The sequence below is a fragment of the Scatophagus argus genome, chromosome 11, assembly GCF_020382885.2.
Source record: "Scatophagus argus isolate fScaArg1 chromosome 11, fScaArg1.pri, whole genome shotgun sequence".
NCBI classification, from domain to species: Eukaryota; Metazoa; Chordata; class Actinopteri; family Scatophagidae; genus Scatophagus; species Scatophagus argus.
The window spans coordinates 15153051-15171422 of NC_058503.1; the positions used below are offsets into that span (position 1 = coordinate 15153051).

Below are 18372 nucleotides of genomic sequence, written 5' to 3' on the forward strand. Positions count from 1 at the left end.
TATATGCATTTTCTTCAGAGCTACTTCATTTTTCAAAAAATAACTATGTGCATATGAAAATAACAGTACTTTTTTGTCTTCACTCCACAGGGCCCAGAACACTGTGTGAAATGCCTCCATTTCAAGGATGGTCCTAATTGTGTGGAAAAGTGTCCTGATGGCCTGCAAGGTGCCAACAGCTTTATTTTCAAGTACGCAGAGGCCAACAATGAATGCCATCCCTGCCATGCCAACTGCACCCAAGGGTAAGTACAGTCAGAGCAGGTACTTCTCAGTAAGACAAAGTAAGACATCTCAGTCATTTCTTCATAAATCAGAGGTACTTACTTCACTGTAATTATTGGTAAGGTCCAACTCCTTCAGTTGGAAGGTGACATCAATTTCGTGACATTAGCTTTAACATGCAAATTCCTCTGTAAACTGTTTTCACACCGTCAGGAGCCAACAAGTACAGAAAACAAAAAGCACAATAGTAAAACAGAAAGAGGTTTGCAGACAGTCATGAGAGAGAAGTTGATGGCACAAATCTGTTTGAAGGAAAAACTGTGCTAATTTATTGCTTGGTTGGTTGGTTGGCTGTTGTAGCTTACCAAACTAGCCCTGCAAGGAGTCAATGAACAAGCTGTGCCATTTTCTGGAGCTACTGGAATATTGTTACGAAATCTTCATTGCAAGAAAAGATAGCAATAAACAGAGAAGGGAAGCAAAAAATGAGAGAGAAGAGAGGAAGAATGAAAGCGAGAGGAGTCAGTGAAGTACCTTGCTACTCACCGTCGCTCACTAGCCACTGATCGCTCAATGTAATATTCAACAAGGGTTGGATAGACATCATTTTATATTTAACTCCACAGGGAGTTTATGTCACTTCCTTGTGTGTTATTTCTCCTTTTGTGAGTGACAGCCTCCAGCTCGCTCAAGCATAACAATGTAGTAGTAAATGGAAAACACCAGGCTGACACTTTGTCACAGGTATGGCTTCATAAGCAGATCCGCCTCGCAAAAAACAAGCCGAGGGAGGGAGAGAGAAAGACAAGGAAGGAAAGGAACAGAAACGGGGATGAATCTGCTGTCTCTTACTTCTAAACATTCAAATGAGCCACTACATTTTGGACTTAGCATTTAGTTTCTAAGATGTGGCATTTGATAACACCAGTGTTAAGTGCACATGGGAGATTTAAAGCACCAATACAAGAGGACTGGCAAAATTCCAAGCGGAGATCTTTTCTTTTCATCAGATGACAATGTCGCTTTGTAATCTGTTACACAGGCTTTAGATCAGAACTCCGCTTCCCGTGTTCAAGTTTTGTTGATGCCATTGTTTGCTGCTTTACCTGCACATGGCTTTGAAACAGCTGCAGAGCTTAAAGCTAGAGCTGAATGGAGAAAGAACTTGATGCATCGTGATCTTCGCACTCGGCAAACAAAACAGCTCTGAAGAAGACTGACTCTGAATTTGAACTGAATTGAATTAAACTCAGTTGAACTGAGCTGAATTGAACTGAAAAGGAAGCGATAGAAAGAGGAAGGAGAGAAAGAAAGACAGTAATGACATTTCAGTCGTTTGTGCTACTTCAAAGTCTATGACTTGCGAAAAACATCAGGTGATAGTTTGATATAATACTTGTTATGTTGTGACAGACAGCAGTGACGGGCACGATGGACAAATAATCAATTGAGTCTGGTTTATATTCACATGCAGACTCAGGGATTTGCATCAAACAAGTTACTTTGACAGATTATTAAACTGACGGATAAAAAGTACTGCAAAAAATGTATTCTGATGCACTGTTGAGCAATTGGCTTTACTTAAAGCAGCTCGCGGTAATGACTGAATATATTAATAATATTGTAACACTGAAATGGCAAATTTATAACATTTCTACCAAAGGGTTTTGCTAATTCATAATGAAGGGCAATGAAATTATTATATATTATAAATTATTATATATGATTATTATTATTATTATTATTATATATCAGTATCTAATTCATGTGTGCAGACTGCAGACTAAGATGTGTACTCTTATTCCTGCATAAAAAAATCTAATTTTAGTCAGTATGAGTGACCTTCGGAGTCTTGTATTACGTGTGCTGCATTTTCAGTAGAGCTAAGTAGACAAAGGCTACCAAGGGAAAATACTCTTAGTAATGTAATTGTTAGGGGTTTGTTTTTGTTTTATTAACAACATGGAGCACTATTTTAGTCTCCATCATGCCATATGAAAAGCTGGGACGTTTAGCCTATATCATATGAATGGGTGTAATGCAGAGAGGAGCCACACACTCAGCCCAAACCCAAATGTTGTGTAAATGGGATGTCGAAAGCTTATAAGGCAGGTCATCAGGTTTTGCTTAAGAACGTCCAACACAGGTTGGATGAACACAGGATGTGAAAGAGTTTTCACTCTCGCCATCAGTTGGTTTATTGCTTTGTTAAACTCACTACAGGCTCTCAGATACTTGGCTATAAATGTTGTTGTTACTAACTTAACTTTTTTGGTCGTTTTTGCTTTTGCCTGTATTTGTTTATTTAGGTGCATTGGACCAAGACTACAAGACTGCATTGGATGGATGGACAGGTACCAAATTCTTTTCTTCGGATTGCTCCCGTATTAGAGCATACAAACACACCACGCAGTAGCACACACCATGTACACACACAAACAGAGTAAGCAAACTCTCTGATTAATGGCTTTGCTCTAAGGCCCAAAATCCCTGTGAGTGTCCTTAATGCCTCTCTGTGCAAGCATGCTTGTGTGTGTTTGTGTGTGTGTGTCTGTGTACAAGCAATTTGCCTGGTTCTTGATAAATTGATAGTGCTTTAGATTTCATTCTGAGCCTGGGGGGGCTGGGACAAAATGCCGCTAACAGTTTACAGCAAATGGATTTCATACAAGAAACAGTTTGGCATCAAGCAGTGCTGAAAATTGTTGGGTTGTGTTTTGGGGGGATGTTCTGAAGAAATAAAATAAGAAACAGTCTGAGCCGCCAAAACAACAGAACTTATTTGTGGATCTGGAGATGTGCAGCACAATGGTGCAGCCAAATAAAGATCAGATCCGTGCAGGACGGTACAGTTAAATGTTAGAAGATAATGTCTGGCTTTAAACAGATTAAATAAACTGAAACACATTCAGACTGAATGGCAGCATGGCGAGAGGCTGACATGGTGGCTGTTCAGAAAGAGCCATGCAAAATTAAGCACAAAGAGACAAAATGATAACCGTTCACTGATAAATATTTACTTTTACTAAAGCCAATCAATGTTGAAGGAGATACCTTAATAATTTCAGAGAAAAAAAAACACATACAAAAATTTCCTCCTGAAACAGTCTTTGAGACAAAGCCAGCAGGATGAAGAGGAAGTTCAGCCGATGGGGACTTTACTGTAGCTATCAGCTGACCCCTGGAACAGATCGGCTCTTATCAGATCTCCGATAGCCGTGACTAGGATACAGCAGCAGATTCCCAGCTAACCCCGGGGCTTAGCTGCCTCCTCTGAAGTGTCACACATCTCGTAAATCTGTTACCTGTTGAAGGTATCGGCTTTTGTGCACGACTGAGAGTGGCTTATCGGAAATACATGATTACACTAAGCCTTCAAAGGCCAACGTTCCACCTGGTATTAACATGCATCCTGTATAGTGATTGTGTGCATATATGATTAAACTGGATTAATCACTCCCTGTCACTTAAGTAATATTTAGTCTGATGAAACTGACGAGCTATACCTCATCTAACATGTTTAAATTCAGTTTCTTTTCCATTTTGTTCAGCTGCCTGATGTCTCGTGTCTCAGCATCCCCAGACTGGGTCCTTGAACAGACATTTTTAGATTCTGATAATGGTAATGGTGGGGAAACATTGCATTTAATGTGGTCAGATGCATCACCAACCAAGCACAAATGGCTTGCGTGGTGATCTTTAGGAGTACATTTATAGTATTGCTGGAATTCATATGATTACTCAGGGGACCTGCTAATGTCAGTTGGAAAGAGCATGTAAGTGAAGCGTGCAGATTGAATTAGACATCTATAGTGGATCTTGATGCTACAGTGACATCTGGTCATGCGTCAAATCGTCATTGGTCTTCCTATTTGTGGCTTTTCTGGGTTTTTTTTTGCAAACATTGTCCATCTGTGGTCTTTAAAACTAAGATATTATTGAAGAGCACAAACAAAGGAGCTTAATTTGTGTGATATATGCTTTCTAAAAAGCAATGATACTTCGGTTATCACGTGATTATAAAACAACAAGATCTTTCATTTCAATGAATAAATATGAATGTGATTTTTTCATGTTTATCATTATTATTATTATTATTTTGAGCTTCTCCTTTTTGAGCTGACTGATGGTGATAACATTTAATAAGCCGTGTCCTTGCAAATTGTGATTAAACTGAGACTGTCCTGAATAAAAAGACTTCACTGATTTTGGACAAATGAAAAAGGGAGAGGTGGAGAGGTGCTTGTATATTGGAAAGCCAACTTTTCTTGCTCATTTCTGCAGCAAACTCTGCAGACGGTCTGGTTAGCATATTAGGGAAATTATTGAGAGGCTTGATTTCAAATGACAGCGTCGGTGTATTGCTGAGATTTCACTTTGATGGTTATTTCCATATTTTTGATCTCAGTCTCGATTTTAATGAGACAGTTTGGATGGATATTTGTTACCAGAACTCACCCCCATAAGCATATACTTGAGAAACATGTTTTTAGTGTGTTTGTTTATTTTCTTACTCATTTTTATGCACGTGGCTCTATAAACATGATGCCAGTTATTTTTTTGTCATACTTAAACTGTTCAACCCATGCTTTCTTAACACTTGCATTCTCTTCAGTCATCTGCTTATTTTATTCCTTCTTCCTCCCTTCACCTTCTTGTCTTCAGAACCCCCCTGATCGCGGCCGGGGTGATCGGCGGCCTCTTCATGGTGGTGATCATGGTGCTGAGCATAGCAGTGTCTGTGCGGCGAAAGAACATCAAGAAGAAGAGAGCCCTCCGTCGCTTCCTGGAGACAGAGGTGAGCCGAGCGGTAGCTGCCAAACACATCGCAAGAAGAGAGAAGTTGCTGCGAAAAGCACTGGGTGTTAATGTATTCTAAAGAGTCTGCGTGACTGAGAGTCAGAGGCAACCGGCAACGTTTGCATGGCAGTTCCCTTCCTTAAATTGGAGAAAAGAGTAGAGTGGTGAAGAGTAAGATGACAGAATTGTCTTTGACACATTCTGCACATAACTGACAGTCTTTGGGAGAAATGTTCTATTAATTTGAGAAGAAAACAAGATGAAAATATGAGCAAAAACCCAAAGGTGTTCATTTGAGTTATGTGATCACATTTTGTGTATGTATGTGTGTGTGCTTGCAAGTCTTTAGGTCTTTGCAATATAGCAGGATGTGTGTGTGTGTGTGTGTGTGCATTCATTGCACATACACTGGGCACATAATGTACAGAAAGCAGAAACTGAAATAATGAAAAGACAATGAGACTTCATATCTCCAGATGGTGACTGCGGAGGTGCAAAGTGTCAGAAACTCAGAGGCTCAGGTGTTGACTTTGCCATAGTAGATGGGAGAGGACTCTTATGCTCGGAAGAGGTAAGGGACCACGCTATTAGAAGGGGAGAAAGCACTCTTCCTTTGTGTTAAAACAGGAAGAGTACATAATCTAATGCACTTGTGCGTCCACAGTGAGAATCAGGCCTTGTTTCACTGCTTGCTCTCTCGTCAGAGCGTCACTGAAGTATGAGTTGAGTGTCTTGCTCATAGCTTGGATAATGACAAAATAGCTTAGATATGGCTTATCATTACACTTGCAGCTCTATATGACCGACACTTATACCGCCACATGATTACCTAGATGACTCTGTTTGTGTTGCATGCACAAATGTTCAACAACATTATATAGCTAATGAGGAATGCTTTACAAGAAAAGGAAAGCAGTCCTGCATGAGGAAGATGTCTGCCGCCATTCTTATTGCAAAGATAGAACGTGCTGTCATCTGAACTGCCAAAACAGGTTTAGTTTAGTTTTATTTTAAATATAAGCATAATTTATAAGAAACCTCTTCTTTGCAAAGCAGTTCAAAGGATATGGATGTAAAGCAACAGGCCTTTTACAACGATGCTCACTCTCACTTGTAAATACATGCAGTTATGCTTTACAAAATAGGATTTAACTCTTAACCAACTGATATTATGTTTAAGCAATCTAAGCCATTTTAACTTTCCCCATTACATTATGATAATTATAGTAAGATATGATTACTAACGCAACTAACGCCGTGAAATTTCCTCATCATTCTGTTGTCAGTTGGCACGAGATATGTGTCAGCTGTAGTAAAACTAACATAACAGTAATTCTAACATATAAGTACATGTAGTTTGAGTGAATACATCCCCTTATGATTGGGTTTCAGCACCGGCTTGCACAGTGAGTCAGTGGACAGCTCCAATGTGCTGCACTGTAGCTGTAACACAGTCTCAGCTCCACTGATGCTGGACAGCTCCCTGCATGGTGGAATAGCATCCAGTGGTGTGGACTGTATGGAGACATCTGTATTGTTTGTGTGTGTGTGTGTGTGTGTATGTTTGCTTGTGCGTATCTGTATGTGTGTGTGTGTGTGTGTGTCGCTCCCTCCTTTCTTGTTTCCACCCTGCAGACGCTGATTTGTTATTCCATTTAAATGAAGAATGGCTATTTTTTTTTTAATCAAACGGTAACCAGGAGCCAGAGGGACAGAAGCTGCCGACCACAGCCTCCCTGATTTACACATTCGCTCTGTTTTCTCCTCTCTGCCCCGACTCCACCACTCTAATCCTCCCCTCTTTTCTTAATTCTCCTTATATTGCTCCCCCTTTTATACTTTTGCATCCTCTGACTAATTCAGCCGCTCACTTCTCCATCGCTGTCTTGTTTTTGTTTCTGCCACAGTTTTTCATCCACTCCACATCTTCCTCCGGTCCCTCCGCTCATATGTTTCTCCCTCTCTTGCCATTAAATTGTTCCCTTCCTCCACTTGAGCAGTAATGAGACAACAAAAGTGTCAACTCCTTTTCAGGATCCACAATTATCCATCTATCTCCATCTCCCTCTTCTCCTCACCCATTACATTTCTCATTTGTGACTGTGAAATGGTAATGGCAATCCAGGGTGTGGATTTGTCTTGTTGGAAAAATGTCATTGTAAGCCCACTGTCACTGGGCAGTTACTAATTAATACTATGTATGTTGTGATGATAAGATTAACAGCAATTGCAACTTTAATTAGATACAGCAAATTCAAAGTTTACAATTTTAAGCAATGATTTTTTTTTTTCTAAGAAAAATGAATTTCTGGTAGCTCCACAGCAGTTGTTGATCAATTATGATAAAAGCTAAGTTTCACAGCATGACTTCCGTGAAATTAGGTCACAGTTTTTAAAAAACGTCTTTTCTGCCATTGATCGGAGGAACAGTCTTGTAAGTAGTATGTTAGTAGAAATGTCCTTATGTGAAGAATGTTATGTGGGTCAGGGTTTCATTAGTTTTAGGTCTGTTCCCTGTAGAGGACCAGAACTGACTTGGAGCTGGATTGAATGTTAGGAGGACGAATGAATAGACAAGCTATCCATGAGGGACTGAATAGCACTCGTTGTCTCTAAAAGTTCCTTCATGATTTCAATTTCAGCTTGTGTCTCTCTTGTCTTTTGTCTCTCCGGGCGATCAACATGCGGCCAGTGTGTGGATGTTGGACAATGTGTGGCTTCTGTTTGACGTGCAGCACTTCTAGCTCCACAATATTGGACTTTATAATATTCTGGATGAGCATGAGGTTGAGATACAGCCAGAACTTTGAAGGGCCTTATCTAGCGACTGTGCATCTATGATAAAAACCCACTCTGTTGTTAATTAGGAGGTTTAGAATGAAAGGTTGGCTATCATGGGTATTGGATCAGAATGTTTATGAAAGCCTGGAGACTCCCAAGATTTCAGTTCTCTGAACAAAGGTTTTTTTCTTTAAAGCTCAGAGGAGCTGCATTTATGAAGATAAAGCGAGCACGAAATACATGTTGTTGAATCTCAAATGAACTTGTCAAATTAGTCTTATGACCATCTTACAGAAATGAGGATAAATAAAGTTTCAGTTAAACTAGCTTGGGTATGGCACAACCAGTAAACAATAAGATTCCACTTACCAGAACTGGACTACACATGCAAAGGGGAAAAGGGGAGTGAGAGGGAGTGCAGTCTTTAAATAAGGAGTGATCAGGTGAACTTGTTCAGGTAATTGAGCAGTGAAAACAAGAGCCAATTAGTGCGAAGGACAAGAAGTGAGGCAGGTGAAAAAAGTCAGACACATACTGTTCAACATGGAACTGTTTTGTTGTATACAGGAGAGGAACTGTGTGCACAAAGACTGCATGTCATTGTACGGAGCTTGGCTTGACTTAATGACTTCTGTCTAACTGGATGTATTTTTAGCTGGTGGAACCTTTAACACCGAGTGGAACAGCACCTAACCAGGCCCAGCTTCGCATCCTGAAGGAGACAGAACTCAAAAGGGTCAAGATCCTTGGCTCTGGGGCCTTTGGGACTGTCTATAAGGTAAAAAATAAATAAATAAATAAATAAATAAGATCACATTATCTGTTTCCATGTGTTTCAGTTTGTACGTGACCAAATAAATCATTATACTCCTAAACCTAAGACCATGATGTGATATCAGATAAAAGGAAGGCAAAAAAGAGACATGTTGCAGGATCATTAATGACAGGAAATGAGACAGAAGGCTGGAGGCTGAGGATGAAAAGAATAAGTAATAGTAGACACTAGGACCCCCGGGGTTACAGTGAAATAAGAGGTTGCTGAGGTCACCACCAGTGTGATGATTGGCTGAAGAGAGGGAGAAAAAGACACAGTTGGAATTACAAAGAACAGACTCTCTCTCACTGAAATCATCATTTGTCATTTTGAAGATCCATCCATTCACATTATGGCACATTTCTGGGTCAGAGGTATGGCAGGAGCCCAGATGTCCTTTTTCAAAGCAATGCCTCGCACATTTCCCAGGAGACTCTGAAAGCATCTCTCCTCATGTAAGAATATACAGTCCATTCAGAGTCTCTTCAGTCAGCCAGACAGTTTTCATTGGGTGGCCAGGAGACACCAGAGAGCTACCTAAATCCCCCCTCCACTGGATCCTTCCAGGGCTGAGGAACAACTGCTTGATTGTATTATCTTATTATTTCAGGCACAACTCAGAGCGTCAGCATTCAGACTGACTTGTAAATTGAGTGCTTTGCTTTGCTGCTCACCTCTGTTTTCACCAAAATACTTCAATATAACTCTCTCATTACACAAGCTGCCACACATAATGATACACGCCTGTGTAGGAACACAAGCATGCAAGTCAGTTTTAATACATTAAACACATTTAACAGGCTTTAGAGATACTCTAAAATGGCAAGGAACACAGAATGAACATTATGTTAGATTACTGCAGAGGGCTGCTTGAACTGGTAATCAGTCCATTTTTACCACCATTTGTAAGACTAACCTGGAAGAGAACAATGTGCTTAAAACGGGAGGTGTTGAGTACAGTCTGATTTACGCAGTGCACTTTTAGTCCTATACATTCGGAAGGCATTCCTTTGACATTACAGATGTGTTGAGCCTCCTGTCACTAAGGGTATGTAATGACATCATGGCAGAACAAAAGGTGAGACACAGTTGGACAAAACTTTCAGGAGTTTCATTTCTCTGCTGTTTTAAAAGCCTGCTAAACGACTGCTTGGGTAGCTGCTGTATCACTGTAATCCCACCTTCAAAATGATTAAATAGTCTTAGAGCCAAGTCTTTAAGAAGGGAAAAATAACCATTTATCATACAACATGCTTGATGGTTAGGAAAACTGACAAAGTATGATTCAGGATGAAATATCCTAAATTTATTAACTGAGATCCCTTACATTCAAATATTTCACATCTTTCTTTTACAAAAATGCTGACTGAATGGGAGTTTTTTTCACCTTCCATTCAGTGTAATGACACATCATCTGTTTGTGTGCATGTGCATTTCTTTAGGGTATTTGGATCCCAGAGGGTGAAAAGGTGAAGATTCCTGTAGCCATTAAAATCCTAAATGAAGCCACTGGACCCAAGGCTAATGTGGAGTTCATGGACGTGAGTATCCCTAAAAAACTGCATTTAAACTTTTTCCTCTTGTTAATTTTCCATCGGCAGAAATGTGACAGTAGTTCTCCACAGATTTTCTCAGGTCATATTTTTTTTAATATAGAATTTCATGCTGCGGTCAGATCAGTTCAGCAGATACAGCATATACCCTATCAAGACATTGCGTGGAGACACACAGTGAAGTGCTGGGATGTGACCAGTCATCAGAACATTAAAACCATTTCTCAGCCATTTTTAAAACAAGTATTACACACCAACTCTGTTTGTGAAATGATGCTATTGAAATCTAAGTTTGGACCCTATAGGCACCAGAAGAGAAGCCATCAGGGGCCCCTAGGACCCTTACACACACCCACATGCACACACGCGCACACACACACACTGTGCACAAGGCCCCATTTATAAAACATTCACAGCTTGGCTCATTTCAAAAGGAAAAGTAAAAAAAAAAAAAAAATCAAAATTATTACCCTGTGATGATGCAATGCAGATGAAATAACCCCCATCAACGCACGTACACGCACAGACACGGCGAGCACTCACACACTGAAAGCGACCCAATTGCACTCATGTTTTGCACTTAGTTTGACAGCGTAAGAGGAAGAGTTTTGGAGTGTTAGCATTTCTATTTTTATCAGGACATCTTTGATGAATGTCCTATGTGTGTTTAATGTAATGCTCCTTGTGCATTGATAGCTTGTCTGACAATCAGAAGGGACAACATATCGGGGGACAAAAAGGTGTTATGCATATACTTTACATGTGCCCTATAGAGAGGGGTGGAGATGCAAACTGATACGCAGTGCATATTCATGTACCACATCACATGCACTGTACATCGCCTGATGTATACATCTCTCCCGATGTGTGTCTGCCATGACACAAAAAGCCATTTGTGAGGTCAGGCACTGATAAGATAAGATAAGATGAACTTTATTGATCCCGCAGTGGGGAAATTCACTTGTCGTGACAGCTCACAAGAACAGAAAAAGAGTGCAAAAAGTGTATAGAGTTAAAATAAATTAACAATTTACAAAGTACAGTAAACATAGTACAATATACAGCTATATACAAGTCCTCATAAGGGAGGAAAAGATGTTGGACCAAAAGGCCTGGCTCACAATCTCCCTTTCAGTTCATTCCATAGGTGTCGGATGGGGTTGAGGTCAGGACTCTGTGTGGGCCAGTCAAATTCTTCTACACCAAACTCATCCAGTCATGTCTTTATGGAGCTTTGCTTTGTGCACTGGGGCACAGTCATGCTGGAATAGAGAAGGGCCTTCACTAAACTGCTGCCACAAAGCAGGAAGCATAGCATTGTCCAAAATGTCTTGGTATGCTGAAGCATTAAGATTTCCCTTCACTGGAAAACACCTGAAAAACAGCCCCATCCCAATACTTTTGTCTATATAGCATATTTCTGACTGAGGACTTACCCAGGCAGTGGAGGACTAGTAGACAGCTGGATATGCCAGTAAAAGTGTTTACAAATCATATTGTTTACAAATTTATAATGTACCTGAGAATGTGATTGGGTGAGTAGGAAAGCACAAAGATAAACTAGAGTAAAACTGATAAAGCGACAGAGTTAGGCACAAAACACAGCAAATTTGCTTGGTTTATTTGTTTTTCCACCTTATTTTCCAGCGATACCTTACTTCACATTCACCCAGTTGCAAAGTGTTTCACACAGTATTTTTCCAGCTATTGACTGCTGAGCAGCTGGGGGGCTCAGCTTCTGCTCCAGGGAACATCAGGTAGTTACGGAGGGAAAGAAGAGTGCCATTCATCTACTTTAACCATCCATATTTTCACAGCCAGACTGAGGATTCTGACTGGTGACCTTCTAGCTGCAGGCCACACTCAGTGGCCACTGACTGTTTGAAGAATGTCACCAAGGATTGATTGTCTTTTAGTGTGTGTGTGTGTGTGTGTGTGTGTGTTTCTCAATCCTTACCTGTGAGCCACTCAAAGAAAGGGAAACTTCTCCTTCTACAGGGCATTCAAATTGGCCCAAATGTGAGCACAGGGAGTCAATACCGAGCCAAGACTGTCATACATCTATATGGAGGCATGTGTGTGTTTGTGTGTGTGTGTGTGTGTGTGTGTGTGTATATATCTAATCATAATACTGGCCACAGGCAGACAGGGCTTGATACAGTCCGTTACTCCTTTTCAAAGCCAAACTTGTGCTCAAGGCTTGTTTTCACTGAAGCAGGATAAACCCTTGTGGTCTGTCCTTGGAATGCTGTAATGCTGTTTTCCCCCATGTATGAAGAAGATTATGTTCTGTTCTTTTCAGTAACGTTTTTATCTGAAATATGAAACAGATTAGAGTATTCCAACAGTACAATACACGCGTACTATAAAGTGCGACAATGAAACTAAGTGCTTTGCTGTGTCTTACTGCTCATTCAAAGAAAAAGAAAACCTACTGTTGTTCATAATTCGTTCTTGTTACTTACAATAAAATATTTCAAGCATCAACAAAAATATTAGAAAATCAGAAATTCAGTGGCATTGGATGTGTATATTAAGATTACAAATCTGGACCAGATGTTAATTTACTCGTTGCTTACTTGGTAACATATTTACTGCAATTACTCAATTACTGATTTAGGTTTGGTTATGGCACTTTTCAGGTTTTTTTTTTTTAAAGACGAAGACAAGGATCACTTCATTTCATTTTGAGATACTTATTTTAAATTACCAATGAATGCTTTCTCGAGAGAGTGAACAAACAATGAGCACAGACCTTTTGTGATTTGATGAAAATCCACTTTTTCACATAAGATTTTTAGCTGTGTATTTGTACTGGATGTGTCAATAGATATAGTACCTAAATACAGACATATACGGTTTTGTTCGGTTTTGTTTGTTTGAGGTAAATCAAGTTAAACAAAACTGATTAAATCTTAACAAACCCTAAAAGGCAAATGTTTTTTAGTCTTTGCTCAATTGGAGCCTTTACTGTAGATTTTACTGTGCAAAACCAACAGGCTCTGCTTTGTTATTTAGATATAAAAGACTGTATAAAAATGTACCACAGGATGCTGTAGTATTGGTTTATTTCAGTCAGGAACTATACTCATAGAGTGAAATCCATATTTTGATCCCTTCACCCTTACTTATTTAGATGCCCATGCATACAAGAGTTAAGATGTCTAAGGATGTCTCACATGACAGCGAGAAGAGATTTACATGAAAGGAATCCTGTCCTAACAGTCAAACAGCAGGCAGACAGAACAACTGAGCCTCTCAGGGACTTTTGTCTGATTTGCCATCATCCTTTAATGCACCATATGGGCTGTAGTCACTGGACATCTCCAGCACATGTGCAGGGATCTGATTTTGCAAGTGTTGTGATACGTGAGCCATATAATGTAAATCCTCAACTGTATATGGTCGTATCTCTCTGTCAGGGTTCATGCTGTTTATCAGTCTCCCCCCCCAGTGCACACACAACCTCCTCCACTTCTGTTGTGTATTCTTATAGCACAGCTATCCATCTAATGATGAATCATCATATAACCCCTGCACTCACCATGCACTGTGTGTGTGTGTGTGCACGCATGTACTAAGGTGTCTTGGGTGGTTGCATAATTCCATAGAATAGATGAGGGTCTATTTTTGCCTTTGACTGTATTTGCATACATACGCCACAATCACAACCCCAATCAAAGAAATATTTCTATATGTAACAGCACGATTCATGTACAGCTCCAAAAAATTTGTTTCAGAAAAGAATTTCAAGTACAAACATAAAACACAAAGCTATCCAAGACCACAGAGGGAACATGACTGCGATTTATAACGCAGTCGGCTGATGCCCAAGGTAAACCGCACTGTAGAATCTGTTGCTATGCTATTCTGAATGTCATCATCCATCCTCAACCCCTTTCAACCACATGCCTGAGTGTGTTTCTGTCTCATTCAGGAGGCCCTGATCATGGCTAGCATGGAGCACCCCCACTTGGTTCGCCTGCTGGGCGTCTGCCTCAGTCCCACCATCCAGCTGGTCACACAACTGATGCCTCATGGGTGCCTGCTCGACTATGTGCACGAGCACAAGGACAACATTGGATCCCAACTGTTGCTGAATTGGTGTGTCCAGATTGCCAAGGTAAGGATGAAAAAGGTCTTTGGTTAGTTCTTTTAGTTGCTGTGTGGTTGGCGGGTTTGGTGGTTGGACAGATTAGTTAAAGGTTGTTTTTAGAATTAATAGATTTATTAACGATAGACTGACTACACTGACTGCTGCCTTTTTTGCTGCTTTGACTGGAACAAACCTGACAGCCGCTGAACTTTTCTGCTTCAGACTGTGGATTTTATATTTATTAGTTTTCAAGATTAGCCAATAATGCAATAGTACAAGCAATTTTTGCAAGATTTAAACTTATATAAGTCAGCTTTGTCATTTTTTGATCCACAAATATGTTTTTTGTATCTTTGCTTACTTACTTGTTTCTCTCATTAATGTTACTCTTTCCTTACTTAGTAAGGAGAAATTTGTTTCTCTCTCTCTCTTTCAACGTCCGTTCTCTGACATATTTGTGTTGTGTTGTAGCTGGCTGTCATGCACTCATGCCCCTTTTGAAATCTTACCATACAAATATTTGAATTTGCTTTGGATTACATGGGCACACAAGCAGTGAACCACCCTTATGCCTTTTTAGAACATGTCTCGGCTAATAGAGGCCAAGTAAATGAATGCATTGCTTCCGTAGTGAAAATAAGATATCTGTGTTTGTCTATGGGCTGGAAGCCACAGCTACGGACAAGTTATTTGGTAAAGTGTTTGGTAAAGAGAGTGTGCTGGAGTGTGTGGAGCAGACAGATGTGCCCCTTGCCAGCCTCTCTGAAGAACTGAAGTAAATTATTCAAAGCCTTAATTGACTTTGGTCAGGGAGTGGGGGTTGCAGGGAGCTCAGTGTCACGGGATCATGGATGTATGGGTGCATCGTAATTGGTCTTAATCTAGCTGTCAATATTAATAGGTGACAGATACACCCAGTAATGATGTCCCTGTATCTACGTGTCTGTAGCGTGTGGATAAAAAACAACAGGCGCTCAGATCACTGCAACATATTTCTTCTCTTCTATCTCTTTATTGATCAGTAAAAGGTATTTATTGCAGGGTCATTGCCTTGGATTGCAGAATATGATATGATGATCATATGATGTAATTATTTCTCCAGACGTGCTGCATTTGTAAGAAGTCTGATGAGATTGTCATACACGGAGAGCAAAATATTGGTTAAAAAGCAAAGAGAACAGCAGAATGGAAGTGATTCAGCAATCGTTGCAGTTCCCAGTTTTAATATCTTGGACAAATATTTCTGTTTCCATTTTTAGCTAAATCAGAGGAAGGCAGTACTCCAGTGAGCTGCCATGGGGAAGTATTAAACCATCAATTAAACGCTGGGACACAGTTACAATAATATCACATAAAGTGCTTTTTTTATACCAAAGCCAATCAGAGCATGCAGTAAGTCGTGCCACGCTGACAAACATCCCATAGTGTGTAACACAAATATTTTCACGGTATGGAATTAATCACACAAATTACTTAGTGGAAAAAGGATGTAGATTGGCTATATACACATGAATAAATGTATGCCTGCTGTGATCTGTTGTCAACAAGGAGAGATGTATAATTCATAAAGGGTATGATGATGTATTATTTACCACTGTTATTGTGTGTCTCAAGCATGTATTGTAGTGTTTTCAGTGATTGGCTACAGCTCTTGGGAATAGCCAGTAGGGGCCACGGTTCATAAGGTCCACACATGGAGTTACGCTCACAGAAACACAAAGTGTCCTACGCAATGGACTTACCTTAATAATGCCAACAAGGTGATTTGGGCTATCAACATCATCAACATTCCCACGTGTAGCGCTTATGATAACTTAACCCCAGACTTGAGTCGAGCGTCTTTCCTGCATATTATTTTATTATCTTTATCACTAATGTGTAAATCAAGTCACGAAGGGACTTACGGGGGCTCTCAAGACTCTTGCAAGTGACAGGGCTCCGTTCTTTGAGACAACATCCCTGTGACCCTCCCTCGCTGTCATGGCCGCCATCGCATTCATAGATTATTAATGTGTGAGATCCGCTACAAGAGTCATACTAATGAGCAGATTCATTAGAGCTGCTACGCATGCAGGGCTCCGATATACAACAGAATGATTTTTTTTTTTTTTTTTTTACCTTGGGACTGATTTTTCTTATCCTGTTTTATCTTTCCATATGCCCCTACTATATCACTTTCTCCTCATTATGTCTGCTTGCTTTTTTAAATCTCCTTCTAGTCACCCCACTCTTTAGTCCTCTTGTTTATCTGTATAAAGTGTAGTACTGGCACAGTGTCAGATGTGTGACTTTGGAACCTTTGCTGCAATAATAAAAACGATATATTCTACTGTGATTTCACTGCAGTGCTATGGTAGTAACAGAAAACATGAAACAGTTCCTTCACAATATTTGCTTTTTTGTCCTTTATACTAAATACAACTCTTTGTTCCAATTGATATCTTCATATTCACTTCGACTCAATGGTAACACTTTCTATGAAGATGTATGGATGTGACTTATTATGAATTATTGTTCAACATTCTTATGGATGATCTTGCATTGTTATATAACCAGAGATTGTTATAAAGTCATACATTATGAATCTCTGTACTCAACTATACCCAACTGAGCCTATACACACCTTAACAGTCACTTGTAGTAAAGACTCAGATGCTGTCATTGTTCATGCAGTGTCATACATCATCACCATACGTGTAATTAAAGTGAAGTACTTATTTTTGCATCTACAAAAAATGTGTAGAGAGCATCCATAAGACCCTTGACCCTTACAGTTCATTATAAGTACATCTATCATGTTTTGTGATTGTTGACATGATGCATCAGAAAGCATTATGTGTGTTTATGAGTGTAATCATAAGCACTTATGAATGCGTTATTGCCCCCATTATAGTGCACTGTAATGTTGCTGACATATTCAGCACCTTTTTTTATAATCCCTGAGATCTCTAAAGGAATTCAGAAATATGCTTTTAAGTTTACAAAGCACCATCAGACTGGAGTAATTTTACTCCCTCAGACTGATTATTAGTTTTCGTGACTTCAAGACTTCTTTGCTTGTTCACCTCAGATGTACTTGTCCTTGTCTTGGATTGTATTTACTTTCAGTTTCAGTTTCCACATAGACTCTGTTTTGGCAGAGTGTTATTTTGCCTGGCAGTGTTAATTTATTTTATTGTGTGCTACGTTTGTGCAGAGAACACAGATGTAGTGTGTGTGTTGTAGCATTGCAGAGGAGCCCTAATGTGTATGTTCTCATTGATGCTACTACTTTTGTTTAAAATGTCTGTTAATTGTCATGTTTTGGTGCCTGAGGGGCCCCATGAAGATGAGATGGTGCCTCTCAAGGGATTTATGCTCAAATTACAATTTGAAATTAAATTTAATTATGTTATATATATTTTTTTATTTATATTAAATGATACAGCACTGACACTAATTTGTCAAATAGTTTAGGGGAAGTGTAGCATTTTTTTAGCTGTAGAAATGGCTTGATATCTCTCGTTATACCAAAGCCAGTGACAAAATACGACAATGTCTGCTGGTACAGGCAAATAGTGATCCTATAACACTCTGATAACAATAGATATTTAATGTACTAAGCTGTCAACAAGCCCGTGATTTGCAGTTGGCATGTTCCTGGCAGCATCTTGTGAAATGATATGCACTTAACTTTATTCAATTTAAGCTTGCAATGCATCACTGCTACAGTGGATTCCCTCATTTGTGAGCTATAAAACTGTTTGCCCCGGGGCTTTTTTGCATTGTGAAGCTTCAGTCAATGCAGTGTGTGGTTAGAGTCAGGAATGATTCATATACTGGCTTTTAAAACCCACAACTGACAGGTGTTGGACAGCTGTTTCAGAGACAAAAGGTTAAAGCTCAACATATTTAAGCTACAAAATACCACACATTTTGCATTTTCCTGCAGCTGTTTTCACTCCCACTGTGCTTGTCAGTAATTTCTATCAACTATTATTTTTTCTCATAGCCAAACTGGTCCATACTGACATCTCAGCAGCCATTGGATGGATTGCCATGATTTTGTACATTCATGATCATGACTAAAGACGATGCAGTGAACTTTTGTCGCTTTGAGTGAC

The 18372-nt window shown here is 39.7% G+C and overlaps 1 protein-coding gene across 2 annotated transcripts in view; it reads left to right on the forward strand.

The window, feature by feature from the left end:
• LOC124067002 (receptor tyrosine-protein kinase erbB-4-like) overlaps positions 1–18372 on the forward strand; it is a 280015-nt gene that overhangs the window by 219069 nt on the left and 42574 nt on the right. The window contains exons 15-20 of one of the 2 annotated variants that reach the window (XM_046403975.1): positions 91–245; positions 2535–2579; positions 4891–5023; positions 8462–8584; positions 10063–10161; positions 14111–14296. In XM_046403975.1, the coding sequence (XP_046259931.1) occupies positions 91–245; positions 2535–2579; positions 4891–5023; positions 8462–8584; positions 10063–10161; positions 14111–14296 (741 nt within the window). The remainder of the gene's footprint in view (positions 1–90; positions 246–2534; positions 2580–4890; positions 5024–8461; positions 8585–10062; positions 10162–14110; positions 14297–18372) is intronic. The other variant, XM_046403976.1, reaches the window with a different exon arrangement.